This window comes from Lampetra fluviatilis, chromosome 12, assembly GCF_964198595.1.
Source record: "Lampetra fluviatilis chromosome 12, kcLamFluv1.1, whole genome shotgun sequence".
In the NCBI taxonomy this organism is placed as follows: Eukaryota; Metazoa; Chordata; class Hyperoartia; order Petromyzontiformes; family Petromyzontidae; genus Lampetra; species Lampetra fluviatilis.
In genome coordinates this window covers 7,999,289-8,011,727 of record NC_136286.1, presented here as the reverse complement: position 1 = coordinate 8,011,727, position 12,439 = coordinate 7,999,289, and the positions used below count along the sequence as shown (strand labels likewise).

The 12,439-nt window shown below is 47.2% G+C and overlaps 1 protein-coding gene across 1 annotated transcript in view; it reads left to right on the top strand.

Moving 5' to 3' along the window:
• Positions 1-11,027, top strand: part of HSPA12B (heat shock protein family A (Hsp70) member 12B) — a 48,378-nt gene extending 37,351 nt beyond the window's left edge. The window contains exons 11-14 of the mRNA XM_078861563.1: positions 405-508; positions 1,499-1,739; positions 5,966-6,161; positions 8,117-11,027. Coding sequence (XP_078717689.1) covers positions 405-508; positions 1,499-1,739; positions 5,966-6,161; positions 8,117-8,332 — 757 coding nt within the window. The 3' untranslated portion in view covers positions 8,333-11,027. The remainder of the gene's footprint in view (positions 1-404; positions 509-1,498; positions 1,740-5,965; positions 6,162-8,116) is intronic.
• Positions 11,028-12,439: the final 1,412 nt, after the last annotated feature.

The window sequence follows — 12,439 nt, the reverse complement described above, 5'->3', positions numbered from 1 at the left end:
AATTAAAATTTTCCAAACACTTTGAAATAAACACGTGTCGAATGCAAACTAAAAACTCAACGTGCCGTATCTGCACAGTGGGCTGCAACGTACTCACTGTTGAGCTGCGTAGCAATTCTCCGAGAAATAAAACAAAAAAGCAAACAAGAAGCGCAGAAAAAAGGTGAGACACAGGTGCAAGTAAGCACCTGTGGTGGGAACAACTGGAGGATAAATGAGATTATAGGTGGGGCTAAATGTGAAATCCAGACAAACCAGGGTTGTATCATATACACATCCGGAAATCAAAATACGTGAAGAACTATAAAGTGAAATGCTTATTTTCCACTTGCTTATAACATTGAAATAAAAGTAAACTTTTTGAAACTTGTTCTAACGCCTACTCAATCGTGTCTACGTACCAGGGTTGAGTTTGTGAAGTGGTCGTCCCAGGGCATGCTGAGATTAAGTGCCGAGGCCATGAACGACCTCTTCCAGCCGACCATCCAGAAGATCGTGCAGTGCATAGGTAGGTGGTGGTGGTGGTGGCGGTGGCGGTGGCGGTGGTGGTTGTGGTGACGACTCCAGCACTGGGACCTTTAAACCTCGCGGGTGAGGAGTGAGTGGGTGAGTGGTCTGCTTCGTGTAATTTCTATCAAACAGTCCCCTAGAGATGTAAAAGGTGAATTCAAATGCAAGAACAAATTGTCCATCATGTGGTGGCGTCACATGGGGGGACCCCCTGTCCAATTTCACCTTCTTTTCGTAGCTCGAGTCCTTGGCTCCACCAGCCCATGGGCCTCGGTGCAGGTGCACCGCCTGCGCACTCAATAGCTGCACCACTAATGTGATGCGTCTTTTCACAGGCTTTGGTTAAAACCATCAAACCGGGTGTAAGTGATAATCCAGTTTGTGCTCACGTAGCAGCCAAGAGCTGAAACGCTGATGTTAAGCATTGATGCGACAGTGCTAATGGTTGCAATGATTATGGCAGTGATGTTGGTGGGTGTTGGTGAGGGTTACAGCAGTGTTGCTGGCTGATGCTGCTGATGCTACTGCTGCTGGTTCTGCCGGTGGACATGCTAAGACAACCATTCTACACAACAAAGACTCATTTCCTGGCAGCGATTTCAGCCGCATCACCTCTACATAACAAAAGGCTCAGTCCCATTTACACGCACCTTTACATCATCTGCACCCAGTTTACACAACAAAGGCTCATTCCTAACAGCGTGCTTCAGCCGCACCGAACCTCACAAAAATAATATTCAGGGCCTACCTTGGCTCCTCCCACCCTCAACCAGAATATATACAAGGACTGTTTTCTTGGAATTTCTCTCACTTGATACAGCTATCGTGCTGTGACGGTTCCACCTGAAGACGAAAGCTTGTGTTGCCTCCGAAACGTCGTGATTTTATTTTACTTTTATTAATTTAAATTTTTTACCTACGTGACTTTACCGAAAAAAACCTAAGAATATGCTGGTGCGTGCATGCATGCGGTGCGGTGCCCCCCCAGGTGACGTGCTCTCCAGGCCTGGCGTCGAGGGCGTGAAGCTCCTGTTCCTGGTGGGCGGCTTCGCCGAGTCGCGCCTGCTCCAGCGTGCCGTGCAGGAGGCGTTCTCGCCGGAGTGCCGCGTGATCGTACCGCATGGCGTGGGCCTCGCCATTCTCAAGGGCGCCGTGCTTTTTGGCCTCGACCCCACGGTGGTGCGGGTTCGACGCTCGGCCGTGGCGTACGGGGTCGGCGTTCTCAACCGGTACGCCGCGAGCGGGGTGGGCCCCAGTGTCCGGGCTCTGGCACAGCCGTCGCCGATCGAACCGTGGCTCGCGCGACCACAGCCGGAGCGAGCGCAGTGCTTTTTCCACGAGTTTTGGAATTTGTTCTGCGGGGTAGAATTTGCTTGGGTCGGTAGAACTCGTAGAGGACACTGAACGATGGGGGCTTCATTTCTCACCGAGTATTTTCCCGGGTTGCTGGGAGACTGCAGTAGGTGGCACGCGACTATTAGTAAACACAGCCATAGCAAGACGTATACTGGATGTGGTGTTCTGGGTGCGGAAGTATTTTCTGGATTGGTGAGCCCTGGCAGACTCGACTGAAGTTCAGGCCTGCGCATAGCGGCCGGTGCTGTTGCTACTTCAAATGTGCATTTACAGCAATCGATGATTGGCTCGGGCATTAAACAGAAGCAAAGCCACAACATTGCCTGGTTGTCGTGTACAGTTGGTGACGCCTTGCAACGGCTGACAATAAAATAGGGCATCCAAGGTGCATTTTTCTGGGTTAGGCTGCAGGTTCAGCATTTATTTTCCCAGGCTGTTGCCACGCGCCACTGCGGGCATCTTCAAAGCACACTTGGATTACAAGTGGATTCCAAAATCCCCCACGCACGTTAAAACGGAACATTATTCAGCGCGTGCATCGGAGTCGCCTGTGGTCAACAACGTCACCTGAAACAGATGACTCCGGAATCCTGCTTGAAATGCTGCGGGTTGGCTCTCCAACACACAAGCGGTGTGCTGAACTAGTAACTAATTGGCACGTTTTGTTTACGTGACAAACTTTACTAATTGGCTGTGTTGGGTGGTGGCGGGTTTCACGACGCATTTGTGTTTTAAGAGATTTAACCCATAAACCTCTATTATGGATAATACTGGTCGCGAAAGCCTACGTGTTAAATTCTACTTGAATGCAAAATCCGCCACATGCCTCCGATCAACTGACCAACGATTGTCAGACGCGACTTAACATTTGCAGAAGAGGATTTGTGAAATTACTGTTGCAAGCAATTTAAATTTGCACGAACATCTCCTTGATGATCAAATCACCCCGAACGAGCGTGAGAGAAGCTGAGGAGTTGGATGGGAGGCTGCCGGGGGAAGTCTGGTGATGCAGGATCTAGTTGCGGTGTGGCCAAGTAGAAGTGCAATGCGGCAATGGATCCTTGAACCTATCTCTGCGCAGGGGTTTCTCTAGCTAATCCGGTTTCCTTCCACATATGTCACTCATTTGTGGAAGTGGCTAAGAGAGTGAGTTTCGAAACCTCCTTTTTAAAAAAGACCGCTGTGCAAAGCACTTACGTGTCAGGGTTGAAGCTAAACAGGGCCGTGGTAAAAACCCAATGTCACGTTCACTTTAACGACATAATACATTTTGGATTTATAAAACGACTAAATGTCGCCGCAGCTCAGAAAAGCTGTACAGACAAGAAAAATGGACGCGTTTATTTTTAGAGAGGGGCAGTCAATCGAACAAACAAGTTCGGTCTCGAGCCTGGTTTTGAACAGGGGCAGGGAGTCAACAGCACGAATGTCTGTGGGACTGCAGTGGCAGACGAAAGAGGCAGCAGAGGAGAGCGAGCGACCTTCCACTGAGCGAAGGTCGTCTGGGGGCTTCGACATAAAGCCTTGGTTGCTTGAGCAGAGAGAGAGAGTGCTTGGAGGGAGTGTGGAGCGAGTTGAGAGGAGGGAGGTAAGGATACGGGGAGGGGGAGTGCATGGAGGCATCTTGAAGACGGAGAGTGCGACCTTGAACTTGACCTGGGTTTTAATTTGGAGGCAGCTGTGGGATTTGAGTATTGTTGCGATGCGGTCTCGATTATGGGTGCAGGTAAGGGGTCCGGCAACGGCGCATGAAGACGTAATTAAAAAAAAAACTCAGGATGCCAATTACTAAATTTAGCAGAAATGTAAAATAATCATTTTGTCTCTATCCCCCATACTGCATTGCGGTCGAAGGAAATTGAAATAATTGCAACGTGCAATAAATCGGTAAAAATAAATGCATTTCATTGAGTTGCGATCCATGCTTCCTGTCGCGTCAATACGTGCTGCTTCGAGTTGGCGACTGATGATGCGATAATTGACCTCTGAGAGGTTGACTCCGTACAATTTGAGAGCCTAATTGGGGGAGTGCAGGATTAATTTTAAAACGTAACCCGTTCTGATCCACTCATGATCCCTGCTCAGACTGACTGTGCAGACGTCCATTTGTCCTTTTGATTCAAATCAATACGCAATGCAGCCCAGGCTATGAATCGCCCAGGGGGTTTATTTGCTCAGCTGTTTCCAAGGGGGTGCCCGAGCGGAATGAAAAATTGTGATTGTCGGGGACTGTGTCGTGAGCTGGAGTAAACACCAGACTCTTGAGTTTGTTGACAATTTTTTTTTCTTTAACAAAAGAATATAGCCACAGGATGTAATGACCGCCTCCCCTTTATTGTAAGCCAGGGCAAACTTGGCAGCGTCGCAACCTGCGAAACCATCTGCTTGTATTCTGATGGAAATGAATTTCAAATAGTTTCAACCACAACACTGAGTGCTCATTGCTTTGTTGCATTCTGTGTCACTTTTCCTACAAGGCCGGCATGGTTTTGGCAAAACTGTTTATCTTTAAATATTTTTTTACCAACACATATACAGAAAACAATCACAGCCCTTTGCCAATCCTCAGCTGGTTGAAGGCCTCCCCATGAAGTATCGGCCCTGTGGGTTGTTTTTTTCCATACTTCACCACCCTGGTGAGTGCAGGACAGATTCAGATATCAATCACAAAGTAACGTATAATGTAATACAAATATACGAAACGTCGGATATATGCATACACATGTTGTAAATCCATTTTTATTGCTATATAGTTTTCCACCAACGAACGTAAGTATGCATGGTGAACTTCTTTCGCACAGTACGTAGCCAATCTTTGCTAATCGGAGGTGTGGGGGAAGGACAACAAAGTAAATACAAAAAGCAGAAGCGTTATTGACGAGGTGTGATTTACCACGAGCTGTTTCATCAAAATTATTTAAATCCTAACCAGATCCAGTGCCACTGTGCAATCTCTCACTTCTGCCCGCAGTGTTTTCCATAAAACTTCAAACATTGAGCCATGTAATGTATCTCACTTGCTCTTACACTCACCTGCAGCAATAGGACTATGCGCCCTCTTCCATGCGCTCACCGACTCTCTTGCACATACAACTACAGCACGTGTACAAACGTACACATTTCATGAATGGAACTACAGTACCGTATATATCTTTTTTGTGCTTGGGAATAATAATAAGCCATATAAGGAGTGAGTCAGTGGCAGCTGGGCTCAGCTGTGTTGATCTGCGATAACCTCTGCATATAGCCTCATCCCAGTTCTCGTTGAAAGTAGCAACGTTGCGCAGAGTCCTTGGCAATTTAATAGATGGGCAAGAACCACGATAGGCAAGGTTGACTGGTAAGGCAGCAGAGATCTTGGATTTCTCCTCACTTGATACAGTAAATTTAGCTGTGACGGTCCCACCTGAAGATGGAAACTTGTTGCCTCCAAAACGTCGTGATTTAATTGATTTATTTTCATTTATAATTATTTTATTTTATTATTATTTTCCTACGTGACTTTACTGAAAAAAACCCTAAGAGTATGAATCCTTGCTGTCACGAAAGCTTCAAATCTAGAATTAGGGCAGCAGAGTTGGAAGGGTCGTGGGGAGTGGGGGGTGGGGGCGCATGGTGGAGAGATGTGAACTACCTCGCCTGGTATACAGGAGGTTGTGGGTTCGATCCCGACCCTGACGCCTGCTGTATATTTGGAGTTTGCGTGTTGTCCCCATTGTCGCGTGGATTTTTCCCCGGGTCCTCTCGTTTCTCCTTTCACATTTATAAACATGCGTTTACATTATTTGGCTGCGATACATGTCCACATGACAAAGCCACTTCTTTGAGCTCTCATTTGTGCCCGGGTCGCTGCTGAAAAAGATCTGTATAGCTCAGTGGGCTTTACCCAGTCAAATACAAATATTTTATAGGTGGATGAGTTAACCCCGGGGCCTCAGATTCGGAAGGGGCCTCAGAGACGGCCAAGGGCGGGGGGGGGCCTTAGCTGTCAATTATCACCGGGCCACCGAAAACCTTTTTTGGCCCTCCTGGAGACTGCAAAGACTTGACCGGGCCGTTGAGGGACGTCCGGCTGATCCGTTGCGCCGTTGCCCCGCAGGTTTGTCGAGAGCAAGCACCCCGAGGAGAAGCTGCTGGTGAAGGACGGCGCCCGCTGGTGCACCGACGTGTTCGACCGCTTCGTGAGCGCCGACCAGTCGGTGTCGCTGGGCGAGACGGTGACGCGCAGCTACACGCCGGCGCGCCTTGCGCAGACCAAGATCATCATCAACGTCTACTGCTCGTCCAACGACGAGGTCCCTGCCTCTCTCCAGAAGCTGCTCCCTCACTCATCTCTCTCTCTCTCTCTACCTCTTCCCTTTGTCTCTCCTCCTCACCCTCTACCACTGTCTCAATCTCTCTCACGCTCTTTCTCTGTACCTAACTCTCTCTTTCTGCCTCTCCTCCTAACTCTATTCCTTCGTCTCTCCACTTCTTATTAATCCACTGCTGGACGAGGGCCACGCCACGCCATGGAAGTCAGTGGTTGGTATTTGACCATACCTCATGCTGGCCTTCGTGGGTCAGTGAAAGTGGTGAAAGCTCAGATGTGGGAGCATAGCACAGTGCTGCACTGCTCTGTGCTGCCCCACCACGTAGCCCCACAGACCTATGACAACCTGCTTGTGTATGCTGGTCAACCATCCAAGCACTGTCCAGACTCAATCCTGCTTAGCTCCTGAGAAATGGGCACATTCCAGGCGACTGGATCGCGCATCCGACATGCTTCCACGTCGTCCCGAGTTGTGACGACTTGACAGATGCACGGGAGATCAGATAAGACATACATGTTATCCGCCAATGCGCACCAGATGCCATTTGAGAGCAATTAAACAGCTTTCGCGAGGTTAGTTCACAGGTCTTTTTCACGGTGAATGTGGAGTCGTTAACAGAATTGCCAATAAGGCATTGGATTGCAAAGCTTCAGCGGTTACACGTCCAGCATTCGTAAACACTGCGATGATCAAACGGCAACATGCACGCGCACGTTTATGTTCTCGTCACACCATACGTAAGAGGTTACAGCGTACACGTCGCTCCGCCAAGGCACAATCTGGACAATTACTCAAAACACTGTCGTGTGCACGTGCAGCCCCTTGCGTCACTCCACTGCTGGATGCGTCGCCTCCCCCAGACCGTGCAGGTCAGTGCGGGTCGACTAAAACTACCACGACAAGATAGTCGACATTCCTCGTCGTTATCATCAGAAATCATTAAAGCTACATGTATAAGCAGTTGAGAACGCATTGAGACTAAAAGTGTCTTTTTGGAGACCTGGGTTAGAATAAGAAACGGAAAGGCAATGTACAAGGTAATGTAAACAAATGTGAAGCTTTGGAATGTCACCGAGGAAAGCCCCACGGAGCCTCAGGACTCTTCGTCAGGAGGACCCTGCAGATTTGGGTTGTTCCACCAAGTCCTGATAATCGAGCTTGGCACTTTGGGAGGAGATCGAGGCACCCAGAAAAAACCCATTCATGAAGCGAGGGGGTCACACTCAAAAAATCTGACAGTCTAACCAAAGTTAACCCTGCTTAGATTCCCAGATCCGGTCCATTCAGGGGGATTTTAGTAAATTGTAACGTTTGGTTACTTGTTCTCTGTGTAAATATGTGCAGGTTAAGGATTGTAATTGACTTAAAATAAGTGGCCTTGGGCAGGACACGTCAAGGCGAGACTAACCACGCAGTGGCAGGCTGACGGAGGGAGCGTGCCCGAGAGAGATAGTCGTCCACCACGGAGAAGGAACGCCGAAATCAGCTGTTGTGTAGCAGCAAAATCGATTATTGCATTGCGACACCCTGGGGAGGGGCCCTTTGTCCAGCAGTTGATAGATTATGGGTGATGTTGGCGATCAATTGAAGTTGCACAAACAACTCAATCTCCTTACTCTCTGCGAGGCAAGCGATCTTGCCAGAATAACAATAATTTAAAAAATGTGGGTTAGGTCGCGTCAATATAAATGTTTTTTTTAGCCCACCACTACCTGACACAGCCAATTAGTAAGTTTCGTCACTTCAGCACCACCGGTGCGTTGGAGGGTAAACCCACAACATTTACAATTTTAGTTCGACGTTTTACAACATTTCTCCGGTGATTACAAACCAGCTTCGTCATGCGAACTTTGCCAGAATTGCGTGTCAAAAGAACGCGTCGGCTGACGACGACGACGATAACAAAAGCGACATCGGTGCCCGTCTCCGCCACACAGGCGCGGTTCATCACGGACGAGGGCGTGCACAAGTGCGGCACGCTGTGCCTCGACCTGGGCACGGAGAGCGCCACGACCCCGGGCCAGGCCCCCCCCCGCCGCCGCCGTGAGATCCGGACCCACATGCTGTTCGGGGACACCGAGGTGCGCGTCACCGCCGTGGACGTGCGCAGCGCCAAGAGCGTCAAGTCCAGCGTCGACTTCCTCAGCGTCTGAGGCCACCACCTCCCCCCCCCACCACCCACCACCAACGCGTCGGCCGTGGGTGCCCAGCCGAGGGGGTCGGGGGGAGAAGCGCGCACGCACGGATTGTGTCGCTCGCATCTCTCCGGCACGCGCGCGTGGTGTCGTCGTAGGAGGTGTTTCGTTAGCGGTATAGAAGCCGACGGGAAGCTAGCCGTCAGGGCGAAATGCGAGTGTGTATTTGCAGAAAGTCGGGTTTTCATATACGGATTGTGTCTTCAAGCTTTGGGCAACCGTAGGATCAATTTGGCTGGTTTTCGATAGGGTAAATGCCTGATAGCAACGCAAGTTTAAACTACGGATTTGTTCATACTGACTGGATCGTCTTAATGAGAGTTTTCGTGTCCCCTGTTGCGGATGGATGGACAGGTGGAGTTAACGCATAAACACTTTCAACGTTAGTTGGAAGGCGTTGAAAAGAAGAACATTTTTCTCAACTTGTAGATACATCGGCTGTGTGATCTCAGGCTGTCTCACATGAGCCTGCAGCTCTCGTAGTGAATACAATACTTTCAAGTATTTCATTTGTTTTTAGGGAAGTGGCATCATTAGAATGCCATAGTAGTGAGCTTGACAGTACATTTAAAATATTATTATAAACTACGTTTCTATAAAAGCTAATTGTTGAGTATGTGTTGTGTCTTCTTTAAACGCAAGTGCTGTATGTATGAAGGGCTCTTTAATTTTACAATATTCATAAAAAAAATATATATCAAGTAACACACTGGTATCAAACAGCCATGATCAGACGTGGCTCAAGATTGTTCTTTATAAATAAAACAACTTATCGTCGGAGGGGGTGGTGCAGTGGCGCAGTGGTTTTGCGCACAGACTATGCAGCGGGAGACCTGAGTTCGATTCCCAGCCAAGACTGAGATCAGCCGATGAGCGATATCTGAACCAGACCTGAACCAGACCTGGACATCCGAGTCTGGTCAAACAACCCCAAAAGCTTGTAGATGCCTTCGTCCAACAGCGGTTTGACAAAGGGCTGTATATCGTTTGAGGAATTCATTACAAAATTAAACGAACGCTTCATTAAAACCAGACTTTAGTTTCAGCCGGGATAGATTAGTAGCCGTGGTTTTTCCCATGCAATGCCTGATCACTCTCTACCATGCCTTGTGTGGGAAGTTTCCCGCAAGAGATGACGGTTCTATACGTATGCATTTAATTGCCCATTGTCAAGAGGATCAATCATTGCTATAAGCAGACAGTAGGCAATTAAAAATGTGGCCAATGGCGATAAGCGTGGACAATCTTGGCACAGCGTTCAAAGCAAGTCCATTGTTTGATAAAACTATAGGCTTGAACATGCACGATGATGACGGTGTATGGAATGCCATGTTTCATTTTAAAGCGATCACAAATTCATTTCGGGTAGACTTGGCAAGGATGGTGGGTGGTTGCAGCAGTGGCGGCAGCGGTTGAAGCACTGCGCTACCGACTCGGAGTCCCGAGTTCGATATCTGAACACCTGCGTTGACCATCGCGGGTGATGTTTGGTCAAATAACCCCGATAGACAAACAAGGCGACGGGAAGCCTTCGTTCAGCAGTGGAGATTGACGAAATGGCTGCAACACGATTACACTGGTCAACACGCTTTTTCTGGCATAAGGTATTCCAACGGTTTTAAGGTAATTTTGGGGTGCTGATTCCAAATCTGGCATCAGTTTTTGTCTATCACATCAGGTTTTTGAGATATCAAATATTGCATTTTCAAAAAAACTGCAGAAGAAAAAGATTAAATAAATGTGGATATCTACATAAAATTATATTATAAACACACTATCCTAAAAATACAGCACCATATTTTAACACTAAAGCAGTCACTGACTCGCAACAACTTGCAATCATAAGTGACAGAGTTAATTTCGGGTAAAATCAATGAAAATGGGGTATGCCGATAGCATAAAATTGAGATGTGATAGAGCAAATCTGAGATCAGATTTGGAATCGGCACCCTGAAATTAGTCTAAAACAGCTGCAAAAGTCCAGGCCAGAATTTTTAGTTGTTGACCAGTGTTATTTTAGCAAGGGCTAAAGGGTGGGCGAGTCGCACAGTTTGAAAAACCGGACGATGAGAAGGCACAGGCAGAGCCATCTGCCGTAACCGAAGCGATATTGATCACACAACACCTTGGGTTGTGAAGGAGCCGAGTGGAACGTGAGTGATGAGCCAAGTACTTGCTCTGGGAGGGTGCAGAGAGGTGTGATTTGACGTCGCGCGATTTCCCCAGTTGTGCTTAGCCACTTGTCACCGTGTAATTGTGGCAAGCCACTCCACCCCACCACGACCCCCCTTCTCACCCCAGACTCAATAATTCTGCACGCAACCTCATTTTACAAAAACCTCAGCGACACACGACAATGCCACTCGGCCTCACAAACGTTTTCTTTGCCACGTCAAGGCTGTGACCCCAGTGACTAAGGGGCCGTCCATAAATGACGTCACGCACCTAGGGGGGGGGGTCAGACATTTGTAACGATGTGTGACGAGGGGGGGGTTTGAGAAATGTGACGTCACTTCAAAAGGCGCAACTTTGAATAAATATAGACAACACGTTCAACTTAATTAAATATACTTTTTAATAAATGTTTTCTCCTACAACATCAGAGTGCAGCGCCACTTTAAATACGCACTACAATGACAATAGTTTAAAGCGATTTGAAGCATGTTTTATATTTGGGGGGGGGGGGGGGGGCAGAGCTTTGTGACGTCATATTTGAGGGGGGGTCTGACTTCTTGTGACGCCGTGTGACGAGGGGGGGGGGTCAAAAATCGTCCAAAATCGCGTGACGTCATTTATGGACGGCCCCAAAGTGTGATAGCGCCGTCTGTATAGTGCCATTTATCAAAGTGTAAAGTTTCTCTACTATTTTTATACGTTTCAAAAGCCAACTCTAACATTGTATCAAAAAATTGCATATACGTTTACTATGTTTTAACGAGCTACGCCTTATATTTTATGTCGACAAGTTGGTGGTAATTTGAAAAAAATGAGCATTAGTGTTTATATGTTTTTTGCTTATTTTGTGTAGCAATTGAAACAATAGAAATAAAAATACTGACAATGGAAACCTGCTGTCCTCATGAAGTGTTCATTTATTACGCAAAACTGTCTCTTACTGTATCATTTCCGAATATGTTAAGGCGTTCAGTTATTTTTTGCTTGAGCACTACTGCCAATTAAGTATCACCAAATCATATTAACCGAATTCTCGACAGACCTGTTCTCCACCTGAGGACGGCTGCTTGCGTTGTGGCCGAAACGTCGTGAGAATTATTTTATTATGTTTTATATTTATTATTTTATTATTTCCATTCTACGTGACTTTACCGAAAGAACCAAGAAGACGTTTTCAATCTGTCGCGGGTGACAGATGCAGTCACGAACTGCCAATAATCCGCAAATTACAGGTAATCACCGATTATATTGGATGATTGATTATAATTATTGGCCTTCTGCTGTAAACTACTTTATGAAATGATTCGATACATGCTTACATAAAGCGAGTGATGATGAATACACATTCCACTCGAGGAAGAAGACACCAGATAGAGCTTTCAAGTCAGGACATTTATTAGCGGTAACATTCAGCAAAACGAGTGAACGAATTCTTACAGCACGTGACCGCAGCCCATTACCACACAACCGACACGTGCGCTGAACCTCGACGACGCAAGCGGTTTGTTGCAGCCAACAAAGCGGACAGCCAAGTACACCTTCACGGGGTTGCAAAATTGGAACCACAATGTGCCGTTAACTGAAAGGGTTGAACTCTAGCCAGAACTGCTTTGCCAATAAAACTGAAATTTTTGAGTTGACAGGAATGCAAATGTTATCTAAATGCATCTTCACACCCACATAGCAACGTTTGTTGTAACCCTGAGGAATAGCAATCGGACGTACAATAATTTTTTTTTGAAAGACAATAACATAGTATAGATGGACAGGAGACAGACTACTTTAAGGCAAGTGACTTTCAGCAGTGCAATGCAATTCATTTGGCCTAAATACACAAAACAAGGTTGTATATGCAATTATAAAGCTTTGGACCTTTTGGGTCAAATCCTT